Source organism: Poromitra crassiceps (assembly GCF_964638095.1).
Source record: "Poromitra crassiceps genome assembly, chromosome: 1".
In the NCBI taxonomy this organism is placed as follows: Eukaryota; Metazoa; Chordata; class Actinopteri; order Beryciformes; family Melamphaidae; genus Poromitra; species Poromitra crassiceps.
Genome location: NC_139623.1, coordinates 50953429 through 50980866, shown reverse-complemented (window position 1 = coordinate 50980866; position 27438 = coordinate 50953429). Strand labels below are relative to the sequence as shown.

At 45.5% G+C, this 27438-nt stretch overlaps 1 protein-coding gene across 1 annotated transcript in view; it reads right to left on the bottom strand.

Moving 5' to 3' along the window:
• Positions 1-2705: 2705 nt before the first annotated feature.
• Positions 2706-27438, bottom strand: part of nsd1b (nuclear receptor binding SET domain protein 1b) — a gene marked incomplete at both ends in the record, with an annotated part of 86149 nt that continues 61416 nt past the window's right edge. Inside the window, 10 exons of the mRNA XM_083647462.1 lie at positions 2706-3394; positions 5161-5359; positions 10860-10966; positions 13015-13156; positions 15304-15420; positions 16106-16228; positions 16960-17106; positions 18621-18733; positions 20862-21067; positions 25627-25783. Coding sequence (XP_083503588.1) covers positions 2706-3394; positions 5161-5359; positions 10860-10966; positions 13015-13156; positions 15304-15420; positions 16106-16228; positions 16960-17106; positions 18621-18733; positions 20862-21067; positions 25627-25783 — 2000 coding nt within the window. The remainder of the gene's footprint in view (positions 3395-5160; positions 5360-10859; positions 10967-13014; positions 13157-15303; positions 15421-16105; positions 16229-16959; positions 17107-18620; positions 18734-20861; positions 21068-25626; positions 25784-27438) is intronic.

Here is a 27438-nt window from a genome sequence, read left to right as displayed (position 1 = left end):
TCATGCTCGTTAACGTGATATCTCAGGAACGCCTTCAAGGAATTTCTTCAAATTTGGCTCAAATGCCCACTTGGACTCAAGGACGAACTGATTCGATTTTGATCGTCAAAGGTCAACGTTCAAGGACACTGTGACCTCACGAAGGCCATTTTCTAGCTCATTAATGCCACATCTCAGGAACGCCTTTACAGAATTTCTTCGAATTTGGCTCAAACGTCCACTTGGACTCAAGGATGAACTGATTACATTTTGGTGGTCAAAGGTCAAGGTTACTGTGACCTCACGAACTCCATTTTCAAGGTTGGTTAACGCAATATCTCAATTACGCCTTGATGGATTTTCTTCACATTTGGCTCAAACGTCAAAGTCTGGACAAACATGGATGTCGACTGCTCACTTGTTGGCGGAGGCATACAGTATATCCGCGGTGCGGTTGTTCTAGTTTGGGCTGATTTTGGTATAAAAATGGTCAAATTTACAGAATATTGGCACAAAATAATGGCAGCTTCAATCCAAAAGTATCACCATCAGTCTTGAAAAGCCTATATCGGTCAAACCCTAGCAACCACAATGCCATGTTACAATCCGTGCCAACGCTTGATGAGGCGAAAACGCTCCACTGCTGAGCACAATCTGGCACTCACATTAGAACATAGTTTGATGTTGGATCACATCAACGCCAGACACGGTTCACACTCTTTCAAGACTCGAGGGGAGACTTGAACCAATACAAATAACGACTTATGTGCTTCATGGAAGTTGATTCGGGTGGCTGTGGTACATCAGACTTCAGCTCCAGTGATGATGATCAAAACGACTGCAAAATGTTTCCGAAGCCCTTTCGATTTCACTAGCAATTCATCTGTGTCAATTAAAATTGTAATTACACACCAGTCAATGGATCTTTAAAATAGTAACCCAGGTCCATCAACACAGATGGAAGATTTCAACCCAGTGGTCGGGTTCCTCTGGTCCAACTGAGGTGTTTAAGGTTGTTTGATTTGGACTTAGTTTAGTCAGTCGTATGAATGGATTACCAGACTAAGTGTAAAATGTCATTACTATCGAAGGGAACTAATTTCACTACAAATTAAATGATAGTTCCTGGTACTTTTGTTGCCATGGCCTCCATCAGAAAGTGCAGCAATGTAAACATGGGAACATTCCATTCTAATGTTATGGATTAGAAGTCATTGGCTGGGGCCAGTTCTTCAGCTAGGCTTGCTGCTGTGACAAGTGAAGTGACCTTAGGACAGTTGAGTGTGGACATGTTACCTTTTGACCTAATTCAAGACCTCACTTTTTGAAGCGGCTCGCTTGGTGGCGAAGGCTCTTCTTGTACCGTCAGGCACAAGCTTGTGGGTTCGAGACCAGAGACTGCAGGAACAGTCTGCAGTGGCTCTACAACGGACAATGACCAGCAAGCCACCCAGTTATTGTGCTTACACAACACAGTAGATAACTGGGTTGAACTATATTGACCTTTAGCAGGCCATCTTGCTGGCACAAATGACATCTGGAATACTATAAAACAAAAAACATATAAAAACAAACCAGCAGCTAGATGAAATTGATACAAATGTAAAATAAAAAAAGGAGTGAATATGACTACAATTCCCATTCATCACAATCTCAACTTTTACATAGCAGTTCCAGATAATCTCGTTTGTCAGGTCTCCCACATCAAGGTGCAGTCAGCGTCACTGTGTGCAAAGTCACTGTTATAAAGCCAGTTTATGGAGCCAGTTTGCACCGAGGTCCACAAATAGATCTCTATTTACAATCTGTGTTTGATTACACAGATCAGGCAGCAAGGAAGGCCAACCAATCGCTAGCGAGCCTTTCTCCTGAGACTCCTCCTCATTAGATATAAATAAAGGATGACCGAGATCTTATGTTAGGTGATCGTCCATTTCCTTTCCCGCCATAGGCTCCAAACTGTCATTGGCCGACAGCGGGGGGCTGGGTATCGTTACCTGGCATCGTAAAATTACGATGCCAGTACCGATACCCTTAAAGTGATACCGATACCAATAGAGAACGGTACTTCATTCGATACGCTGAACTGCCAACTGGTGGGCCAATCACACGTTGCATTCAATCAAAGAACGCTTGGCTGCGAGCAAAGATGTGTACAAAAGGATTTGATTTGATTTCTTTCGATGTTTGGTAAAAAGAAAGCATGAAGAGAGGACATGCATCTCAGAAACAACATCAAGGATAAAACACAAAAAAGTCAAAGACTTGTTTCCATTTTGGCCCTTTAAATCAAATGTAGGTATCATTTGACTACAGAAGTTTCGATACTACTGGGTACTGGGTTATTTCAGTCGATACCTTAAACAAAGGTATTGAGTAACCTGACTCTGCCAGATGGTTTGTTTTTACACAACCATCTGGGAACGAGTCGTTGGGGAAACCGTTTCAAAGGGCAGGCTGTTAGCACGGGCTCGCTCTCGCCGGCGTCAGACTTAAAGCCCGCCCCTAGCTGCCTCGGACACTGATTGATGTGAACCAATGGTGGGTCGGATTCAAACCAATAGATTGGAGCGCGGCAAGATGGATTTGATCTCATCATCTCACACGAATCTAGCTGCCTCCCAAGGTTACATATCCAGCCCAGACAAGCTGCTTTTGCATTGCAATTGGTTGACCTCCATATCCTGTGCCACTGTAATAACTGTAGAATGATAATCCACTGTGCATCACTCCTCTTCGTCCTCCTCTTCCTCCTCTTCTTCCTCCTCCTCCTCTTGTAGCTCCAGGTATTCCAGAACGTCTTCCTCCAGCTCTCCCTCTCCGCTAACATCCTCTTCTTCCTCGTCAGTCAGCACCACCTCCTCTTCTGCGACGTCCCTCTCCTCCTCGTACGAGGAGATGGGCGAGTATTGGGGAAAGGCCAACACTCGCGGGCTAGCGGGAGTGTCGGAGGAGGAGTACTGGGGAAAGGCCAAAACTCGCGGGCTGGCAGAAGTGTCAGAGGCGGGGAGAGGCTTGACGGTGGACGACGTGGCCACAGGGACGGGTACCGGGACGCAGAAAGGAGGGAAGGACTCGGAGGCGTTGGTCCTGACCTCGATGGCCCTCCCGATGGTCGGGTCCGGTACCGCGACGGTGTTAGAGACAACGGTGGGGGGAATGACGGCCATGCCCAGGCCCTTGGTCAGGGCTTCTGCGGGGGCTTCGAGCGCAGCGTACTCCCGGATCTCGCCAGGCTCCAGGGGCTCGGGCCCGCAGGGGTCATGCTCGCTGCAGGACAGCTTCCCATCCAGCTTGGAGATGAAGAGGAGGCCATCGCGGTGCTGGCAGCAGTACGAGCTGGGGCACATCTCGCAGAACGACGCCGCCTCCTTGCTGCATATGTCGCATTGGTGCCACGGGCATTCCCAGCGACCTGAGATGCACACACACACACACACACACACACACACACACACACACACACACACACACACACACACACACACACAGATGAACATCAAGGCAACATCAAGTAAAAAGGCAGGTGGAGGTTCCCATTCCTATGCAGATGACATCCCTCTGGGGTAACATGTAAACAGAGAACAGGAATGGTCCAAGGACAGACCCCTGAGGTACCTCGCAGGTCATCTTCACAGAGGATGACCGTGACGTGCCAATGGTTGCACAAAAAAAAAAAAATCTTGTAAATAACAATAAAACAGAAATGCCAACCCAGGGTTGGAGATGTTCCAAAAAAATACAACGGTCAACAGTGTTGAATGTAGCACGTAGGTCTAGCAGAACTAAAACTGAAGATTTGCCAGCGGCAACCAGCAGATCAAACTTCATTAGCAGATCCAAGCTCCGCCCACACGGTTTTACTGACAGGTGATCCCTGAGCAACAAAGATGTCGGGCCCTATCTTCCCCCTGGCCTTAAAATAGCGTTTAACGCCAGGCGCAGCGCTATTTAGTGGGCTTGGTCAAGCGCAGTCCCTATTTTCCCCTCAGCACTAAACCCGGCCTTAACCATTTAACCACGCCTTTGGCGTAGAATTATTCACAACTGTGGTGATTGGTGAACTGCATTTATGCTCCGAAGCTCCGATCCACTCGATCCAGTCCGGGTTGTGGCTGCATGCTGTCATCTCTTCATGCCAATTTGGATATCTCAGCACATCACATATCATAGCCTGAATAAAACAATTCAACCTACAGCCAGGCAAATACAGATCTGTTCAGCGGGGCTGATGCGGTCTCCCTGTAGCCTACAATATAGAACATTAACTATCGGTGACATTCATGATACCATCCAATTCCATGATCTTTATGTTGTAAACACATAACTGTCACAATAGTGAACAAGCACCCCCACTCGGCTCATTCAGGGCAGGTAGTTTTATAACTTGTAGGCTACCTGCTGCTCCTGCACATCACAGCACAGGCTAAATGATGCAAATAAATATAGCCTACATTATGTAAAGTCATGGCATAAATGTGTTTTTATTGAAAAAGTACGTGTCAAGTAAGCTAAGGCTTGTTGGAGCGGACATCACAGTACAACCGTGTTACGGTTGTCACTCGTCTATACCACGTTGTATTTGCGACGGATATATATGCCACCTGGATTACATATATGTTTCACATAGGGTTGTGTTTTGTCCAATATTGAAATGTTCTACAGTACTGTAGAATTGCAAATTAGCCTACTTAGGCTGATTTGGTTGCTATTTCTTGTCAAAATGTATTAGCCTCAATACATGCTGGGAGATTTCACATGTCTGTCTGTGTGTGGCTTTGGTAGGGGAGTCAGGCCTGGCCAATAAGGCCTGGTTTTGAAAAGCGCTAAGCGCTAAATTAACGCCAATGGGGAAGATAGCGTTTAAGACCGAAACGCCCATTCTGGCCTATTCTGGCACTGCGCCACACCTCTTCGGCGTAAAGCGCATTTCGGGGCCTAAAAACATGATGCTATCTTCCCGAGTCAGGCGCAAGGCGTGTTTTTTTGCGTTTAACGCCAGTTTAGCGCCTAAGGCCAGGGGGAAGATAGGTCCCGTCATCTAAATTACCCCCCTCCCCCCCAAAAAGGTTAAAAAAAAAAAAATGAATAAATAAATAAATAAATAAATAAATAAATAAATAAATAAATAAATAAATAAGAGAATTTGGCAGATTCCTGTGTGAAAGCAGAGCCACTGACCTGCGGGCCTCTTGGTGAGGTTGAGGCAGTCTGCGTGGTAAACTTTGGGACAACCCGGTCTCTTACAGGACACCATCTGTCCTCCGTCTCCACAGCTGAAACACTCGTCCTCCCGCTCCTTGGTCACCACTGCTTTGCCCTTCCTCTTGCCCCCCCTCCTCTTCAGCTTGTGGCCTTTGTCTTCAGATGGAAGGTTGTTCTGGTCGACAGGATAGTTTTTTATTAATTTGATCTAAAATATCTATAGTAGCTATGTGGTATGATCTGTAATTTTCTATAGGGTATTTTATTAGCAATGCTTTTTTTAATGTCTATGTGTATAATATTCTGTACTGATTCTTCTGTTCTTTGTTGTATTGTTATGTCTGTCTGAGACCAAGGACCACAATGGAAATAAGTCAATGACTTTATTGTGACTATCAAATCAAATCAAAACTAATCTTCATTTAAATGAGTACACTGACGGGCAGTGTAGCGGTAGATTCCCTGCCTACCAACACAAGGATCGCAGGTTTGCATCCCCGTGTTACCTCTGGCTTGGTTGGGCATCCATACAGGCATGATTGGCTGTGCCTGAGGGTGGGAAGTCGGATTAGGGCTATGTGTCCTGGTCGCTGCACTAGCGCCTCGTCTGGTTGGTCGGCTGGCAACTGCGCATGTGTCGAAGAAAGCATGGTGCTAGTCTCGGCTCTCCCCAGATCGGCAGAGGGTGGAGCAGCGACCGGGGCAGCCAATAGGGCAGCATGGCCAAGTACAATAAATTGGCCAAGTACAATTGGGGAGAAAGTGAGGGTAAATCAGAAAAAAATAAAGAAAAAAATGACTACGCTGACGTTTGGGCAGATAAGCTCTTTGATCAATTCACCACTGTGCAAAATGAGCACTGGTGGCAGTTTCACCGCTTTTGAGAATACGCAAGAATAGCTTATAGGGGGCGGACGCGGAGTAGACGCTGGTGTCCATGCTCCTGCAATCAACTTTATAAAGTGACTTTTCTGCCCAAATTTTTGCCTACCTCTCACCAGCTGCTAAACGACTCGCCTGCCCTGGTGTTGTAGAAACTATGTGCACGAGATCCGGTAAATGGACGAAGAGTAACGATAAGAAAGTAGCCTCGCCAGCCATGCCTAAATCTGACGCCATTATTGCCGACATGCCTGCTACTTTAAAACCACAGAGCGTCTATCTCAGCTGAGTTTAAAGCGGCTTTTTCAACTCTCGAAAACAGGCTGGACACTTTTTAATCTACTGTCTCTGAACATGAAGAGCGAATTAGCTCCCTCGAGCAAAACGCAGAAACAACTAGCCAGAGTATCCAGGCTTTAGAGACGAAATACAGTGGCCTGGCCTCCGAGAACGTTAAACTGAAATGCATGGTCGGCATAGCGGGTGGACACCGGGTTGAATACCGAGACGTAATGAGGGACCTCTACAACTTGGGCCTGAAACCTGCTCTACACTTCCCAGCCAACCTGTTCATTGTGACCGGAGACGGGGGTAGAACTCGGCTATTGTCTGTACGCGACCAAACACTGGCGTCCTGTGACTGACAACGTGGGGAAGGGTGAGTGAGGCTGGCCTGGGAGCCCACGGCTAACGTTAGCATCTTAGTGTGCTGCCGCTAGGCCGAGTTGGACTTGCAGCCAAACTGTACGATGGTGAAGAGTCGGCAAAGACACTTTTTCTTTTTGTCCCCGTCCAGGCTCGTTTTCGTTCAAGCGTTCACGCTACAATCCATCAAGTTAATTTACGAGCCTGGAGAATATTAGCCTGCTACATGCTACATGTCAACCGAGCCTAAACAGTGACTGAACAACTTTGCAAATGTCTCGGCTTGTTCTTTTTTGTTTAGTGTATGAAGGTCTTGCCGACCGAAAGCTCACCATAATAAATGTGAAATCTGTACAGATTCAAGTGTGCGGAAATTCCTTTTATATTTGTTTAGTGTATAAAATGACTTTATCACAAGCTTGAGGCTAACGGAGGCATGTTGGTGAGCTACTATGAGTTTCTTTTTTCTGGGCTCTATCTTCCCGACGGCGGTAATTTTGCGTTAGCGCCCGTTTTGCGCTGGAATAGCGCCGCGCAAAGCCCTAATTGTGGGCGTGTCGGCCCGCTGCGCTTCACGTCATCTCAGCGCAAACCTCCATAGGCGTGTTTATGCACATATAGGATTCACAAGGTGAGATCACTCCCCTTAAAAGCCACAGCGTCACTGCCATCACACACCAGCTTCTTTCTTGCTGAGAGCAAGCAGAGAAACAGAGAGAGAGAGAGAAAAGAGAGAGAGAGAGGGGGGGGGGGACGAGAGAGGGAAGAGAGAGAGGGCCGCCGCGCAATTACGCAGTGATGTCCCAAAGCGTGCGCTTACTGTAATTAGACGTTTCGTTCATATAGGCTATAACATAGGCCTAACACATCTAAAAATATTTGTTTCTTTAATAGGGTAGGAATGTGTGGGATTTTACTTCTAGCCTATTTCAATAGCCTATGTCAGAATTGTCCACTCTGGTTAAGCCATTGACTGCGGTCACGCCATCCACGCTGTGGAGAAGCTGGTCTTGCATGCCTGCAATTGCAGGGAAAGAGGTTACTGTACTGGCCGGACACTACAGGTGTTGTGCCAAAAAGTGGATCGGTGCGCTGGGTGTTTTGGGCCGGCCGGCCAGGGTGGGGAGAGGCAGCTTGGTACAACACAGTCACAACTTTCTCAAAAACTATCTACTGTTACCTCACTGCACCACAAACCTGTATGGTCGGGAATTATGTAGCCTAATAACACCATGACAAACAAATTCTAATTTTGAAATCAAGGTGTGTTTTGTCTGCAGGCTATAGTTGAAAATCAACGTGGAATTCCGAGGAGAGAAGAGTGTGTGCAGGCGCGAGTGGAGAGTGACATCCATGCCGTGCGTAAATGGATCCAAGCAAGGATTTCCTGCACTGCATGGAGATGTGGAGACTGTCCGCTCTCAGGCGTACGTCTGCGTTTGTGCTAAGACCAGCTATTTCCTGGCGTTAAAATTGAGAGCACCCACGGCCCCTTTTTCTAACACATTGTGCTGGAACGCGCATTTTGGAACGGGCAACTCCCAAACCTCTCTTTGCACATACCGACGGTATCTTCCCCACAGCGCTAAATGACACTTGCGCGAGACACATGATAGGCTAGAGACCCACCGACATGCCTGGGCCACGCCTACACCTGTGTCATCACAGCGCAAAACTGGACGGTGGAGGCAGACGATAGCTTAAGACGCTGGGAAGATAGCAATAAGAGGCGCGCAAACGATAGCGCTGTACGACGATAGGGCCCTTAATGTTTTGGCGACAGGGGACTCCGGACAACTTGATTCCTGGGACCCCCCTTTTGCTAAAAATGGAAGCCAGTTCTATCACAGACTCCTCCCTGTCAGCAATGTTATTCTCTAAGCTAGAAACGCCAGGGGCTCTCAAGAATTTAAGCTTTGTGGTGAAAAACTCAGTCACAATTTTGAACCAGATTAGAAGAACTCTGAGTATACCAGACGTCTCTGCTCATATACCAATTTGTTTTAATCACACCTTTTTACCTGCACGATCAGACAGAACCTATTATGCCTGGAGTGAGAAAGGGCTGTGTTCAATCAGTGACTTATACATAGATGGCCATTTCGCCTCTTTCGATCTTCTGAGGAGGAAATTTGAGTTACCCAACATGGTTTAGATACCTACAAATCAGAGATTATGTACGCTCTAAGTTTCGAGATTTTGAAGTCCTCCCAGAAGAACACACTCTCTCTGAGGTCTTGTTGAGTCCCCCCCATTCTAGACACCTTATTTCTAGACTAGTACATTTGTTCGATAACTACATTAGGGCCCCCACTGAGAGGATTAGAGAGGCATGGCAGGACGAACTTGGTGTTGATCTATTGCAGATTATATGGGATAGGAGTTTGTCTATGGTCCAGTCTTGCTCAGTTAACAGCAGACACCAGCTGATCCAATTCAAAGTTACTCACCGTCTTCACTATTCCAAATCGAAATTGCACAAGATTTACCCATCTGTCTCACCACTATGCGATAGGTGCCAGGTGTTAGAGGGTACACTGTCACACGCTTTTTGGCTTTGCCCTTTAATATCCGGATTCTGGGCCAACGTTTTCGACTGGTATTCTAAGGCAGTGGTTCTCAAATGGGGGTCCAGGGACCCCCAGGGTTCCGTGGAACTTTGCCAGGGGGTCCGCAAAAAGTTTTCAGGAAAATAAAAATAAAAACAATTTTTTTTTGCAAAAGCTTCATAGTTCAACGAAAATATTGTATGCTGTATGCTTTAAATCTAAAATGGTTCAAGGATTACCTTATAATCTAACAAACCTATCAATTTAAAAGTCAAGCACGTTACAATTAAGCTTAGCCCAAAATTACAAATCAGAATGAGGGGGTCCCCGGTATATTTTCTATCTTGTAAGGGGTCCTTGGCTGAAAAACATTTGAGAACCTCTGTTCTAAGGCCTACAGAGTAACTCTTAAGCCAGATGCAGAACTTGCCATTTTCGGCTGGTCGGAATCCTCCTTACTTATCCCCATGGCTGTGCAGCAGTCCCTGACACAGGGGGTGATTGTCGCCAAAAGACTTATTTTGAAAGACTGGAAATCCCCCTCTCCACCCTCCTTTCAGCTGTGGCTGACAGACATGGTCTCAGTAGTGCGTATGGAGAGACTCACGTCTCTGAGGACTAACTCAATCAGGAAGTTCTCGACCATCTGGGACCCGTTTCTGGACTACCTGGGTGAGGTCAAAAATGAATAACTTACACATCCTTGTACACATATTTTAGTAGGTTGGTTGAAATGTTTTTGTTTGTTTGTTTGTTTCTTCTTGTTCTTTTTTCTCTTTTCCTTTTTTCCGTTTGAATTTGTTTGTTTATTTGTCTTGTCTTTTTTTTTCCTTTTCTGTTTGTTTGTTTGTTTTTAATAATTTAACACCAAAACTTGTACAATCAACTTGATGTGGGACTAAGTTTACGGGGTGGGAGAAAACTGTTTCTTTTCAGATCGCATTGCATTATATGCTCATTTGAAGAGCATTTGTTCTGGATTCTGTCACGTTTGTTTGCTGCTGTTTTGTTTTGCTTTTTACCTGGGTGTACTGTGTACACCCAATTGTTGATGGCAGTAAACTAATGTCTGAAATGAAACAATAAAAACAAAATTATTATTATATAAGAATAGCTTATAGGTATTCACAACCTTTTTCATATAAGGACCGCTCATTCAGTCCACATTAGGGCTACAGTCCCCCATTTGATGAGAATCTCTCAGACCCAAATCTGAGAATATGTTTGTTAGAATGTGCAGAATGACATGACTATCTGTATTGTAGGCAGAGAGAGAAAACTATGATCCAAATAGTCATGCTTCTACATTCTCTATTTGAGTTCACTTGACTGGTGAAGTTTAACAATTCACCAATTTGCCATGGACCCCGTAACCCGCCAAGCGCCCCTGGTGGAGAACCCGCAAAGGGAACTCACCAATACAGTGTGGAGGGCCACATGTAGTATATTTTGAGAGACCAGCCGCGAGCCGTTTAAAATCGGTCTGAGGGCCGCAATTGGCCCCCGGGCCAGACTTTGGACAAGCCTGCTATACGAGATGAACTAAACTTCAAATGTTGCACTTTAAGCAAAACAGTATTGATTTGTCCTTCCTCTCACCTTTGGCCTGACGCCCAGGAAGCCACTGCAGTTTGCTGCTCCACACTTACAGACCGTCTTCCCATTACCCAAACACTCCAGGTTGTAGTTGAAGGTGAGTTCTGTGCCTGGGCAGAGGCAGACACACAAACAATGGTTGTTGTGCTATTGTGTATAAAGTGAATGATTCCCATCAGGGACACAAAATGGAGGCATATAAGATGTTGAAGATGCAATGAATTTTCTACATTCTAACATTTTCATGTTAGACTCTCAAAAAGATAGATATTTGGGCCACGGACCCCCATTTTATAAGATTTGGCCAGAAGTACACATGGGAGGAGAATTGTTGTTGATTTATTATTGAACCGTAGAACTGTCTACTCTACACTCTACATGAACAGATGATAGGGTGAGAGTGAAACCTCAGATTACAGCACTCAATCCTATTCTCCAAATGGGGATAATTCTTATTGAATGAAAATATTATGAAATTAAATTAAAATGGTTTTGCTCAATGCAAGTCTCAGCTGCACATTCCTTAAGAATCTGTCAATTAACCATCTCTAGCAATACTTGGGTTCACATGACTATTTCATGGAAAGACTGAGAATGCCTAAATGTTTTGTATGCTCAGCTTAAATTGGTTGGTCAAATTCTGATTCCACAAGCTGTAATGGACAGTTGATGATAACATCTTATACATATGTAAATATAAATATATACACACACACACACACACACACACACACACACACACACACACACACACACACACACACACACACACACTGTATATACACACATACATACACACACTCACAAACACACACACACACACACATGCATATACAGTATATCTATACACACACACACACACACACACACACACACACATATATATATATATATATATGATAGAGAAAATTTACATCACATTAGCCTTTATTTGGACAATCACTAGTTATTAATATATTCATATACATTTCCATTTTAGTTACATATAGTTATGACACAGACATACTTCATATTTAGATGACCTGTGTACATACACAGATAGACATCATATTTGGATAACCTGTGTACATACACAGACGTATTTAGATAACCTGTACCTTACATTTGCAGCTCCTCTCTATCGCACACTGTGCCCTGTCACCGTGCCACGGTGCTCTCTACAGGGCCAGAATAACAGATAGGTTGAGTCTACAGAGTGGCCTTCAAGTGTGCGTCAAGACATGTAATCTGATGTGTGTCCTATAAGTATCTTTGACTTTCTGTTCAATGTATGTAAGCCTGTGTATCCATTCGTGAATATGCAAGAGTGCATCTCTTGGCCAAGAGTGCATCTCTTGCTCTTGGCCAAGATATATGTCAAATACATCATATCAGACGACTTCTTCTGACTCCTGCCTCCATCATTTCATTTCAACTGGTTTCCTTCAAGTGGTTCACTGTTTACCTTTTGGCTGTGGAATTTCATTCTCTATCAATATATATACGTATATATATATATATATATATATATATATATATATATATATATATATATATATATATACATACACACATACTGTACACATGGCTGATACGAGCTCAATCTCCGACAGCGAAAATCAGATTTTCGTACAGGCGTCATTTTGATAAACTGTCTCATAGTGGGAATCTTCCTGGTTACTTTTGGCGAGACAAAAAATATTACAATTTAAAACTTAAAACTGTGCGCAAATCTAGAAACAGCAGCTCTACATAAGAAAGTTCAGAGGGGCGGGGACCTCACAGAGGTTCTAACTCAACGAAACTACTGCGCAGAATCTGGTTCACTGATCTGATCGCAATTGCGACCCTACTGGGCGGAGATAGCCACGCTGTCTCCATATTTATATAGCTCAGCGGTTCAAACCTTAATACCGTTCCACAATAACAGATTAATAGATCTTCACAATGAGTTTGGAAATTCTAGGGAAACATTTAAATGATGCATTACACTTTAACTAAGCCCGTTAGATTTTAGTCGACTAAATTTACCGTAGATTTAGTTGACAAAAAACTTTATGATATTTAGTCAACTAAAACTAGACTGGACTACACTGGAAGTCCACTCCAGACTGATCTGTGGAGTGAAACAGGATGTGAGGTCACATGATCAGGATGGTTTGAAGCACGTGGAGTTTACCTGCGGTGACGTCGACGAGAGCGAACAGGCCGACGCGCGTGTCTCCGCTCACCGTCCACTTCTGCGTCTCACAGTTTGGCTGGCAGCAGTGATTCATGAAGCGCGCCTCGTTCCCCTTCGGCCCCGCATCAATGATACGGTCCTGATACACACACACACACACACACGCACGCACGCACACACACACACACACACACACACACACACACACACACACACACACACACACAGACACACACACACACACAGACACACACACACAGACACACACAGGGTCGCACGCACGCACGCAGGCACGCACGTACACAGACACACACACACACAGACACGCACGCACGCACACACAGACACACACACACACACACACACACACAGACACGCACGCACGCACACACAGACACACACACACACACACACACACACAGGGTCGCAGGCACGCACGCACACACAGACACACACACACACACACACACACACACACACACACACAGGGTCGCAAATTAATAATCAAGCATGAAATTAATGCAATTAAAATTTGTCTTTGGCCGAGACTGCCCGGTAAATTTCTGAGACAAGAATGTTTTGAAGCGGGGCACGGTGGCACAGTGGTAGCGCTGTCGCCTCACAGCTAGAAGGTCCTGGGTTCGATTCCCAGTAAATGCAGTTAAAATTTGTCTTTGGCCTTTACAAAATAACCCTTCAGCCGGAGGCAGAACTCGCCATCTTTGGCTGCTCGGAGTCCTCTCTGAACTTCCCTACAGCTGTGCAACAGTCTCTGACAATGGGGACAATTGTTGCCAAAAAACTTATTTTGAAGGAATGGAAGTCCCCCTCTTCACTTCATTTTCAATTGTGGTTGATGGACATGATCTCTGTTATACGGATGGAGAGGCTCAGGTTGCAGAGAACCAACTCACTGAGAAAATTTCCAACGATCTGGGACCCGTTTCTAGCCTACCTCGATGAGGTTAGGGCCGATAAGTGACTCGCCTGGCTGGTTTCTCATGGACCCATTATGCGCCTTATGTGGCTGGTAGCACCACGTTGTGATATTGAATGTTGATGATGTTTTTATGTTTTTTCTTTCTTTTCTTTTCCTGTGCCTGAGCCTGTTTGTTTTGTCTTGTTTGTGTACTGTTCTATTACAAAATTGATTTGGTCTTTGGCTGAGACTGCCCGGCACATTTTTGAGACAAGAATGTTTTGAAGCGGGGCACGGTGGCGCAGTCACCTCACAGCTAGAAGGTTCGATTCCCACCTGGGACGCTGTGAGCACTGAAGGAGTACGTGCCCGTCCGCATGTCCTCGAGTGCCCACCGCCCGGGTGGGGTCGTCAAAAGGGCCTTTCTGTGTGGAGTTTGCATGTTCTCCCCGTGCCCCCTGGGGGTTTCCTTCATATACAGTAGGAACCCCTCCACCAAAACATGCAATATCCTGGTCTCTGAAGTGGTGCCTCCTCTGGTCATTCAGGGCGCCTGTTCGGAACATGGGGAACTTGTTGGAATAGCGTGATCCTCCCACGTGATATGTCCTACCGGTGAAGCTTCCCCTGTGAGGTGAAAAGAAGCGGCTGGCTACTGTCCATGTCTCGGAGGAAGCATGGAGCCAGTTTCGGCTCTCCCCAGATCGGCAGAGGGTGGAGCAGCAACCAGGATAAACAAATTAAAAATTAGCACTAATGGGGGATAAAAATGGGATAGAAATGGGGGGGAATGTTTTGAAGCCTCAGTTATATACAGTCTTTAGTCTTCTCAAACTTTGTCCCTGCTGGCCACCATACACTCTCTCTGACCATGAGCCAATCAAATCAAATCAAAGCAAAACAATGGCTTTGCACTAAAATTAATCCTTATTGCTGATTTGGTCATTGACCCGCCCATTTTCTCCGCAACTGTACTTGGTTAATTTCCTGCTAGGGTATCCCGGCCGTCTTTGGGGAGAGCCGTAGACTAGCACATGCTTCCTCTGACACATGTGCAGTCGCCAGCTGCTTCTGTTCACCCAACAGCGAGGAGTTTCACCGGCAGGACGTGGCGCGTGGGAACATCACATTGATCCCGTGAGTTCCACTCCCCTCCGAACTGGCCAGACCGACCGAGCAGAGGAGGCACTAGTGCAGCGAGCAGGGCACATACCCTTAATCCGGCTTCCCACCCGCAGACAGGGCCAATTCTGCCTGTATGGACGCCCGACCAAGTCAGAGGTAACACGGGGGCTCGAACCTGCGACCCTCATGTTGGTAGGCAGGGAAACTACCGCTGCACTACCCGGACTGCTCTTGAGCTTTACCTTGTCCAGGGTGAGCATGTAGAAGTTGCAGATGTGGTTCTCCTGGGCGTGTCTGATCCTGGAGCGGCACTCCTCCTCGTCGATCACCTCCCCCACGTACTCGCTCACAAACTCACCCTGACACAAAACACAAAGGCATGACACACACACCACCTCTCCTTCTACAACAGACGGATGGATCAAAACAGCAGGATACATTTTCAGACTGAAATAGCGCATCACGGTTGTATGCCTCCGCCAACAAGTCAGCAGTCTATGGCACTTTAGGCAACAACTAATGCTAATAAGAGTGCTGCAGGGATGACGTATTTTTGTAGGCTTAACCAGAAATCGCCGCCATGTTGGTTCACCAGGGGAAAAGTCTATGGGGTTTTAGAATGGGGATTTCACTTCAATGCATCAAATAAGGTCTGTGGTTAACAAAAGTTTGTGAAACTGCGGCACGATCATCTTCACAAATGTGTATCACTTTTATGCCTTTTGAAGCGTTTTCTAAAAAATCGAAGAAAAAAAAACGCATTTCCGTTTCAAAAGTCATAAAGTGGTCCTCGTTCATGAAGATTACCGCTACACCACCCACATCCCCCCAACCACGCCCCCTACTCACCCCTCGAACCCTGACTCTCGATGGCCTTTCTATCCCTAGCTATGGCCCATTTTCCCTAGCCCCGCCCCTTACTGATCACGCCCCCCTCCCACCACCCACACCCCCCTAGCCACCCCATCAACCCCGATACACAACCTTCCTATCCCTAGTAGTAGTAGCAGTAGTACTGTAGTAACTGTTAGCAGTAACTGTTACCTTCTTGATGTCGTGGACGCAGCGGAGCCCCCAGCCTCTCGACAGTGTCCTGAAGATCTCCACCTGGCTGTACTGACGCTTGCTGAACGCCTGGTTCAGACAGAGCTCGCCCGCCGGGCAAACCTGTGGCATCAGAGGGTCACAGGGTCGATCCTCTACCAGAGACATGCGGGTGGTGCGGGTGTCCACGTTCGCGTCACAGGCAAGTTAGTCTCGCTGGCCAGCCTCCCCTCCCTACTGTGAGAAGAGTCCGGCGGCGCATGTCTCCATTGTGGGATTGCGATGGGCGGCGCTTGGCGGCAGAGCCCTTGGAAAATAGTTTCCAACAATCCAACTTGCCATTTTCAGTGTGTAGCAATGAGCTAGCGTGTAGCTTTCTGCCGTTAGCTTGCTAGCTAGTTAGCGTTGTTGTTTTCAGGAAGCCGCTCTCATTGACATGGTCGGAGCCAATGACAGAGGTTGTAATAAGCGGGGCGCAGACATCCGGCAGCGACTGAAACAGTCGCTCCAATGGGGAGCAGCTGTAGAGCAGGGGAGGGCTTATCCCAGTAGCCTGTTTCCGTGCAGCCAGACGACTCCCCCGGAAGGGAGAGGAGGCTGGCCAGCGAGACTACAGGCAAGTTGACCAATAGGCCCTTTTCACAGCAACCATTTTGAGGTGGTAAAGCAGGAGGTAAAACAGGCGTAACCAATAACATTAATGAGGACCCTGGCATTGGAAAACCTAAATGGATTGGAACATCATTAATGTTATTGGTTACACCTGCTTTACCACCTCAAAACGGTTGCTGTGAAACGGGGTCTAGGGGACTCAATAAATCTCCCCAAAATGGTGGTGGTGGTGTGTTGCCTACCTGCGGGTGGCACTCGTACAGCAGCATACGGTTGATACACTCTGAGTCCATACCACATGGGCTGTCGTCTGTCACCTTACAGTTACAGCGCGGGATCTCCGACAGGTCCGCCGTAATGATCTGCACCTTCCCTATTGGTTTATTCACCTGAACGAGATGGAGAGGTCAAAATGACATCATTCATGAAGCAGCGAACACATGACTTGTTACTTCCCTCTGTGAAACCAATCATGTGAACAGCTGATGATGTGCAGCTGCATCATCTGTTTTGTGAATTCCATACGCACACCTTGCATTATGTGAGATATGACACAGCAATGCTCTGAGTTTGAACAAGCCTTGGAGGGATGGTGCAGTTTGGCTGCTGTGATCTGCCGTTTAAAAGATGACACTGATGGAGATGCTACTATTAACAGGGTTCCTACACATAAAAAAAAATCCATACTTTTTCCAGACCTTTTATAGATTTGTTTTGAAGATTTTGTCAATATTATTTCTGCAGATAGACATTATTGCCCCTGCATCTCTACAGTGACCTAGTGAGGTCGTATCACTGTATCGATGAAGATTGTTCTTCACAGACAAATATCAGAATATGTGAGATGATTGGCAGGGTTCCTATGCAGTTTCCGTTTTAATATTCGATATTTTTCCAGGCAGACCCTATGTTCTTGACTGGGTGTGATTTTGGTGCAGGGTATTTGAGATCATGCATGCTGACAGCTGCTGGCTCATAAGAGTATCTCTCAATCTGAACATTATTCTGACCATCAACACAAATTGGGAACATTTCGCAATCAGACCAGTGGCAGCTGGTATTTACAGTTAGTCTGTCAGTAAAAGGTTTGACGAATAAATCAATCAAAAATACTCCAAGCTACTTCCAACATACATGTTTTCATTGCATTGCATTCAGGGAAAAGTGACGCCAAATTCAGTTGAACTAGAACGACCGCACTACGGCTATATGCCTCTGCCTACAAGTGAGCAGTCTACATACATGTCTGTCCAGACTTTGACTTTTCAGCCAAATGTGAAGAAATTTCGTCAAGGTGTTACTGAGATATGGCGTTACCGAGCTTGAAAATGGCGTTCGTGAGGTCACAGTGACCTTGACGTTTGACCACCAAAATGTAATCGGTTCATCCTTGAGTCCAAGTGGACGTTTGAGGCAAATTAGATGAAATTCCGTCAAGGTGTTCCAGAGATATCACATTAACGAGCATGAAACAAGCGGTCGTGATGTCACAGTAACCTTGAACTTTGACCACCGAAATCGAATCAGTTCATCCTTGAATCCAGTGGACGTTTGAGGCAAATTGGAAGAAATTCCATCAAGGCGTTCTTGAGATATCGCGTTAACAAGCTTGAAAATTACATTACATTACGTCATTTCACAGAGCACCAGTCCACCGGCTGACCCTTTACAGAGCACCAGTCCACCGGCTGACCCTTTACAGAGCACCAGTCCACCGGCTGACCCTTTACAGAGCACCAGTCCACCGGCTGACCCTTTACAGAGCACCAGTCCACCGGCTGACCCTTTACAGAGCACCAGTCCACTGGCTGACCCTTTACAGAGCACCAGTCAACCGGCTGACCCTTTACAGAGCACCAGTCCACCGGCTGACCCTTTACAGAGCACCAGTCTACCGGCTGACCTTGACGTGTTTGTACGGAGGAGGCTTCCTGTCGTTCTTCTTGTCCTCCTGAAGCTGCCTCAGCTCCTTCTCTGCCTGCAGCTCCTGAAATCGCACAGCCGCTTCCTCCAGCGCTGAGGAGGGAGATGAACGCTCAGTTAGAGAAAAACACGACAAAATCAACTGTCACAGCAGGAATGAGCTCGAGACATCAAACAGCATGACAAAACACTCGATTAGAAATCAAGAAAAATAAAATACCAGCATCAAGGTCTAAAATTAAATACGTGCCAATTTCCGGATGCTGGTAAAAATGATCTTTGGCAGATTAAATAAATAAGGCTGAGCCATCACACAGCAGTAACTTTTTGAGATGAGATTAAATGCTTCAAAATGCTCTATTGTCATTTGAATTATGTTACACTTGTAAGTTGCAAGTTACTAAAGTATCTAGTTCCATACACATAATGGCTTTGAAAATAGACATATTTATTTTCTATGTAAATATTATTTTGGCCAGTAAAATTAATCTACCAGCCCCTTGTTAGGTGAAAAAATTAATTTCTGGTTGGGATAAGGTTTAAAAGAAAAAACTGTGCACGCCCCAGGAGAAGGTACCTCACGTAGGCCGATTGTAATTCCCAGAAAATCAGAAAATCTATTTTTTTAAGAAAAAGTTTTTTAATGTTTCCCATAAATACACAAGGTTAGGTTTTGAACTATCCATTCCACATAAAATGCAACCGTTTTAGAATGAGTAAATAAGTGTATCTTGTTAAATAAAAGTCCTTGTTGTCCACTCCCCCCTTACCTGGCTGCCTAGGTGTGAAAAGCTATTCAAATCTGAGGGGGGCGTTATCTCTGAATGTGGCTTTTAGGAGTGTGAACATTCAAATAAGCATACCTCCTGTTTTTTCTTTCAGATTACTTTAGCCGTTTTCACACATGCGAACAGGAACATTGCCTGTAAATCAATATTGGCCATTTCTCGGAATTTCCCTTCACACCTGAGTGCTCACATGTGTGAATATAGCCGTCAAATAGCCTGTATTTTGGGGGGCGGGGCGGCACTGCGGAGCGGGTGGGGAGTGACGTGTGCACTGGGATGGGGAATCGTCCTTATTTTGGGGGTCGGCAAAACTCCGATGGTGAAATAAGTTCGCTTGTCACACAATAAATCACACTCGTTTGACTTAAGAGGGCATGTATGTTGTATCCTTCACATTCGCTAACCAGTCTTTGAACTGAAATCTTTGAAGACGTTGGGATCCCTGTCTGAGAGAAATAGCCTGGCTGGTTCGATGTTTATCCGTTCACCTGCGTCGCGTTGAAGCACTTTTTACAGACTGGCTTCGTTTGATGCCATCGCTGTCAGCAACGTAAGCAAAATACTTCCACATTTCGCTTCGTGCATTTGCTTTCTCTACATACAAGCGTTGGGCGGCTTGCAATTTTCGCTGTGTCTGTCCTGTGTCGGGCTGCTGCGAAGTGCGGAGGACTGAAGGACTGGCCTCTCTCGAGCAGAGAGGGGAGGGGGGAAATTGGCACGCCCACACATGAAGCAGACATACCGCTCTTATGACAACCTCCGAACTGATGAAATGTCCGCGATGACGGGGTCGCGCTTATACCGGAAAACAACTTTCACACATGAAGGCATTACACCGCTTTCTGGTCATTTCCCGGTATAAAGCGCATGTGTGAAAACGGCTAATGTGTGACACATCATTTGAAAGTTTACAATCTGCACTTTCATAATCTGTAAAAAACTGAAAAATGACCTCCGCCTACATGTGGGTCAAAATACCAGCAGCTGTCACGGAAAAAAAAAAAATTACAATATTATTGTAATTTATTTTTTTTAATACTGCATTGTTTCCTTAAACAGAAAAAGGGTGAAAAACAGCGCTATATTAGCTTGCCTGACACCTCAAGATAATAATCACAATAAACTGCTGTATGTGTAAAATGTGTTTTAGTACGTTTTTGCCGTGTCTTGCTGTGCTGCTTAATGTTTGTAGTAAATAACTGAATCAGAGTGGATAGACCCCCATGTGCCACTGCTGGCTTTGGCTCAAATGTCTCACTAAAGAAAATAAATAAATACCGTCACAATATTCTTAAAAAGACACAGAGATGGTAAATATTTTCAACAAAAGACTGTCTAATTGCTGCCAGAAGTCTCCTGTGTCTCCTCCCTATCTGTCTTCTGCTCAGTTGTCCTACTATTTCAATGAAGAAACATACAAGCACACTGGATACCTTTCTTATAAATGGCGTCGACGCCCTTCCCCATCTTCTCTTTGCTGTTGGCGTCCACGTCTATATAAGGGAAGACGCGGGCCTGGTAGGTCCACAGGTAGTCATTGGAGCCGAAGAAGTGAACGGGGAACTCGCCCACATCGTGCCTCATCCGCTGGATGTTCTCTGGGATGGTTTTAGGGTGGCTCACCTCCGCTGGCCACCACCTGGGGGCACAGCAGGAGAGGAGGGAAACCATAAAACAGCGGTCTAAGCCCACATTCACACCATACGCCGAAGCAACGCTCAACCTACACTGAACCCACAAGTTTCATTTCGCCATCCTTGTTAACTCATTCACTGCCAATATCTGACTGGCATTTTTGGCACAGGCCAAGTATTTCCATAATGTTTGGTCATCTTTCAAGACCCACAGTAAATTCTGTACTAGGACTACAGTGATGTCCAATACCTCGAAATGAAGATCTAAGTCTCTACTTTCACCCCCAAAAAGAAAGTTAACTTTTAGCATGTTCTGTACTCTACTTATCACCCTTTTTATACACCCCATGTTCACCAAAAAAGCCTGTCTGGGAAGAGAAAAGGGAGAAAAAAGCATTTTTGTAAAAGGGCACAATCTCAGGCATAACTCACTCTCAATTCTTTTATTTTGAACTGTATTGACATCAGACATGTAAATATTATTCGTTAGGACACAAATGACAAAAAAAAAAAATATATATATATATATATATACACATGAAGTGCTTTTTTTTTACATTCAACAATACAGTTTACTCGGTGTGAGTGTGCAGACAGACAGACAGACAGACACACCGACAGACAGACAGACAGACAGACACACACACACACACACACACACACACACACACACACACGATCCCCCTTTTAGATTTCTAACCCAACATAGGATAAGCAATAACCACGCCCTGTGGCGCTGGGATTGGCCAGGAGCAACACTGGAGGGCACGCAGCCCAGCGATTTCATGAACCAACTGAAGAGCTCTTGAGAAGGACAGCGGGGTGCTGTGAGTGCCTTCTGCCCGCTGCTGCCTAGCTGTTCCTGTGTTTATTTTTGATTTGTTCTGGTACACCCGTCCTCGTCCATGTCTCCCTGTCATATCAACTCTGCTATTTGATCGTTCCCGTTTTCCCCTCGGCTATTCAACACGTCCTCACCGCCCTCGCAAACTGATCGATCATTTCCTCATTCCTCCGATGATCAAACACATCTCTTGATTACTTTCTCCCGTTTTCTCCTGGCTGGCACAGAGGAAGGCGACTCCAGCTCGTGCAGCGCGCCGAGGGCGTTTCAATGGCGTTTCTCCTGTCTGCACAAGGAAGCATTACCCGTTCTCTGCTTTTCCTCTTGCTCAATTTCAAAACAACAGCTGCGGTATGTGTTTGATCGCGTGCTGTCGGCTACCCTTTGAAGGCAGGGACCTGTGTCTGTATCACAGGCTGGGCAAGTGTTTGCTGCAGGCGCTGCACCAATAAAAACAAAAACACGTCAAACACGTCCTTGGCGGGGAAGGCCATTGCTGATATTCAGTCAATTCAGTCTTTGGCGGTGAATGAGTTAACAGGCGAGGCCGTTCACACCAGCCGCGCGCGTGCCTTGCTCAAGCCACGCTGAAGTGATCGTTCAGGATTCAGTCCTATTTTCCAAGCGTGAAGCTGCCAGGCATGAAGTCAACGGAAGTTGTGGGCGGGGTCAAGGCGTGCCGAGCGAGGCACGCCTTGCCTTGCAGGTAAATGGACTGCATTTATATAGCGCTTTTATCCAAAGAGCTTTACAATGTGCCTACATTCACCCTGAGGAAAAGAGTGCTTCTTGTGTGCCCGGTTAAGCGTGAGCTCAGCTTCAGTGTGGCTTCAGCGTGGCTGGTCCAGTCACTTATCATCTCCCGCCTGGACTACTGCAACGTGCTTCTGGCCGGCCTTCCTGCCGCTGACATCCAACCGCTTCAGCTCATCCAGAACGCTGCAGCCCGTCCGGTATTCAACCAACCCAAATTCTCTCATGTCACTCCCCTCTTCCGGGACCTTTACTGGCTTCCCATCTCGGCACGCATTAAATTCAAGACACTGGTTCTGGCCTACAGGGCAGTACACCAGACAGCCCCTCTGTACCTTCAATCTATGGTCAGGTTCCAAACCTCTCACCGCTCCCTCCGCTCCTCCACCAGTGCGGGACGCCTCACCCCTCCTCCACTACGGGGGCTCAAAAGTCGCTCATCCCGTTCGCGACTCTTCTCGTTCCTGGCACCCCAATGGTGGAACGAGCTCCCACCTTCGGTCAGGATGGCCGAATCACTGCCGATCTTTCGGAAAAGACTAAAGACACACCTTTTCAGGCTCTATCTGGGCCCTTCTTGATCTAACTTCTTTCTCTATTAAAAAATAAAAAATAAAAATAACTAAACTTTACCACTATTCCTTCAGAAGTTGTAGCTGTCATAGACTGTGTTGCATAGTTGATTTCTCTATTGCTGACAAAAATGTGTTATTGTAAGTCACTTTGGATTAAAGCCCGCCAAATGACGTAATGTAATGTAATGTAATGCTTTAGCTTCAGGTCTGCTTCTGTTAAGCGCCAGGTGTGAACAAAGTGTACGGACAAGCTCTGCCTGGGGGCGCAGCAGGAGAGGAAGGAAACCATAAAACGGTGGCCTCAGGCTATCGTTTGGCGTTACGCATAGCTAAGGCTGGTAAACCCTACAACACTGGTGAAATGTTAATGCTCCCTGCTGCTAAAGATGTGTGTTTGGTAATGAAGTGAGAAGCTGCTGCTAAAGATGTGTGTTTGGTAATGAAGTGAGAAGCTGCTGCTAAAGATGTGTGTTTGGTAATGAAGTGAGAAGCTGCTGCTAAAGATGTGTGTTTGGTAATGAAGTGAGAAGCTGCTGCTAAAGATGTGTGTTTGGTAATGAAGTGAGAAGCTGCTGCTAAAGATGTGTGTTTGGTAATGAAGTGAGAAGCTGCTGCTAAAGATGTGTGTTTGGTAATGAAGTGAGAAGCTGCTGCTAAAGATGTGTGTTTGGTAATGAAGTGAGAAGCTGCTGCTAAAGATGTGTGTTTGGTAATGAAGTGAGAAGCTGCTGCTAAAGATGTGTGTTTGGTAATGAAGTGAGAAGCTGCTGCTAAAGATGTGTGTTTGGTAATGAAGTGAGAAGCTGCTGCTAAAGATGTGTGTTTGGTAATGAAGTGAGAAGCTGCTGCTAAAGATGTGTGTTTGGTAATGAAGTGAGAAGCTGCTGCTAAAGATGTGTGTTTGGTAATGAAGTGAGAAGCTGCTGCTAAAGATGTGTGTTTGGTAATGAAGTGAGAAGCTGCTGCTAAAGATGTGTGTTTGGTAATGAAGTGAGAAGCTGCTGCTAAAGATGTGTGTTTGGTAATGAAGTGAGAAGCTGCTGCTAAAGATATGTGTTTGGTAATGAAGTGAGAAGCTGCTGCCGCCAAGCTAAATGTCATCCCAATGTCTGGCAATACAATCCAGTGACTGATATGAAAATCAGTGCATGGTGCAGTGATGATTTCGTTTGGTGAGAAAGTCCAACTGACTTTGATGTATTCAAATATTTGACAAAGTAAAATTGCATAAATAGGCCTTACAATGAATGTTTTTGTTGAATTGAGGTTATTTGATGGCAGGCTTATTGTTTTTTTTGTTTTTTGTTTTTTATAAAAAAAAATATATATATAGACGGTTTTAACTTGACAACAAAAACATTCTATATTGAACCCCCGCTCACTTCCTGTTGCAGTGTTTGCTATGGACATAAAAGAAAAAAAAACATTCAAGTGCAGGACTGACCATTCCGTGAAAACCGTCTATACAGCTGAGCAGCGAAAACAAAAGTAACGATGTCGAGTGAATATTTCTGCAGTTTGCCGAATGCTGAGAAAAAGGAAGTGCTGTGGGGTTGCGCTCTGGTGAAAACCGTCTATAGAACAAAATATGAACAAGACAAACAGGCTCAGACACAGGAAAATAAAATAAAAAACCCCCATACATCATCAAGATTCAACATTACAACACGGTGCTTGCCAGTCGCATCAGGTGCTTATGTGTTTGCCAGAAATAATGTGCATGAGGTCCCACGCAAGGTACGAGATACCAGCCAGGTGAGCCATCTGCCACCCCCAACCTCAGTCACTAGTCATTCTTAACCTCGTCAAAGTACGCCAAAAACGGGTCCCAGATAGTTGAGAAACTCTTAATCGAGTTGGTTCTCAGGGACCTGAGTCTCTCCATCTGTACAACAGAGATCATCAGCCACACTTGAAAAGAAGGTGAAGAGGAGAACTTCCATTCCTTCAGAGTAAGTCTTTTGGAGACAGTTGTCCCCAGTGTCAGAGATTGCTGCACAGCTGTAGGGAAGCTCAGAGAGGACTCAGATCAGCCGAAGATGGCGAGTTCCGCCTCCGGCTGTAGGGTTCTTTTGTAGGCCTTAGAGAAAGCAGGGTTATTGTTGAGTCCGTTTTCAATTTAGTTATTAGAATGCAGGGTTACATTATTTCATAAAGGTGTTTAAAATGTTTAAAACAGATGTTCGAAACAAGAAGGATAAAGATGTTTTAAAATCTTAAAGAATAAAAGTAAAGATGCTTACAACATTTTTGTAACTCATTTAAAGGTAAAGATGCTTACAACATTTTTGTAACTCATTTGGGGGGGGGGGTGCAGCTGTCTACATGTTCTCTGAGGGGAGGCTCACTCTCCAACACTTTGAAACCCCCTTTTCTACAGCTAGCCACTGACCTGTAACGCCCCACCTTCACCCAGAGGATGTCCTTATAGTGGGGTTTCTTCCCAGCTTTGCAGTCGTTGCAGTACCAGCTGCCTTTGGGCATGTCGATGTTCAGACACTCCCGGTGGAACGCAGCGGGACAGGACTCACAGCATAGAAGGCTGCCCCCTGGAGCATAGGAGGAGGAACAGCAGTGATGATGAATTAAACACGCTGACCTGAGTAGTCTTTGAGTGGCCATTGATTTTTCTTTTTTTAAACTCTAACAAAAACGGATCCACGTTTTTTTTTTTGGGGGGGGGGGGGTTTGGGGTGAGGGCTGGGGGCTTTATGTAACAATATTTTCTTTATTATTATTTTCTCTGTTATTATTACTGCTATTACTAGTATTGTTGTATCGATCAATCCATATATCGTACACTGACGCTTTTTGTGTGTGTTTTTCAGTTGTCGTTGTTATTGTTGTTTTGTTTTGTTTTTGTCCCCCACATGGTGTTGATGATTGTCTTTTGTTCGTTATAGAAAAGAGATGGTGTCTGACGTAATACTGTAACCGTATTTGTAATAATACTGTAATATACAGATATTCGCCATTCTCATTAAAAGAAAATTCAAAAAAAAAAAAAAAAAAAAACTAACAAAAACTGTTTTTTTTCCAGTCGGTCAGTTTCTTCTAAATTATTGGCCCAATTCCACCGCTGGTATCAACGCGGCCCCGCACAGCTCGTCTCGCTTTTTTGTCTCATTCCACCGATCAAAAACGTGGACAACCCGGGTTGATCGGGGTTGAGTCGTGCTGCTTTTGGTCCCTGCTCTGTTGAGGTTCTAGGGCTGTGGACCCGGTACTATATGGTGACGTGAAAACACTGCAGACGACTGATTGGTCAGGCAGAATCGTGTTTACTGTAGGCATCTACTGTCAATGCTGGATACCAGTTTAGTTAGCTTACCTTCTCTTCTATTATGTTATTTCCATCAGTCTTTAGTGTTGCTGCCTTTGGCGCTGGTGAAATAAAATCGATCTCCTTGCTCAGCTTTAACATGCGCTCCTCGGGAAGCCCTTTGTAGTTGCCTCCGCTAGGCCGCAGGCGAAGCCGCGGTCTTGCCTGTTGAGCTGCCGCTGGGGTTCTCCTCGTAGCGCCTCTCCCGTCCCCGCGCAGTGCATGCATGTGAGTTTGAGTAACAACAAAGTGATATCCATTCTCCTAGCCGATTGTCACATTTGCCCATGTACACTGTAGGTCATTTAGAGGCACCAGTATTTCATAAACAGTTTAAAAGTTCTGTGGATGGATTTAATTGTAACGTTATGTTATAGCCTACTTCGGCTATAAGCGAAGGACAGATATGCGGTCGCTATTTAGACGACCAGCTGTGGGCGGGGGTGGGTGGGGGCAGATGATCTGCGGTGGAAGCAAAACGTCCATAGGGCTGATACGATTAGAGCCGAGTGGTGACGAGCTGTGCAGGGCAGTAAAATGTGGTGGAAATGAGCCATATTATACCATTGTCAGGATTAACAATATGCCAGATATCAGATAAAGCAAGTGAATTTTGTATTTCTTTAAGAGCATTAAGACAGATGGGAGAATTAGAAATCATACTTGATTTGTAAACTGTATTATTCCCTACGAAAGTGTTGCAGTATCATTATCTGTCATTGGTGCTACATCATGGAAATTGGCACTACATATGGCTCATTTCCACCACATGGTACGGCATACTGTGCATCATACAACTCGTCTCAACACGGCTTTACTCGTCGCGACCTGAAGTAGTGTCTGCTTCCACCGCAAGTAGTACTCACTCAATCTGTCCTCCGC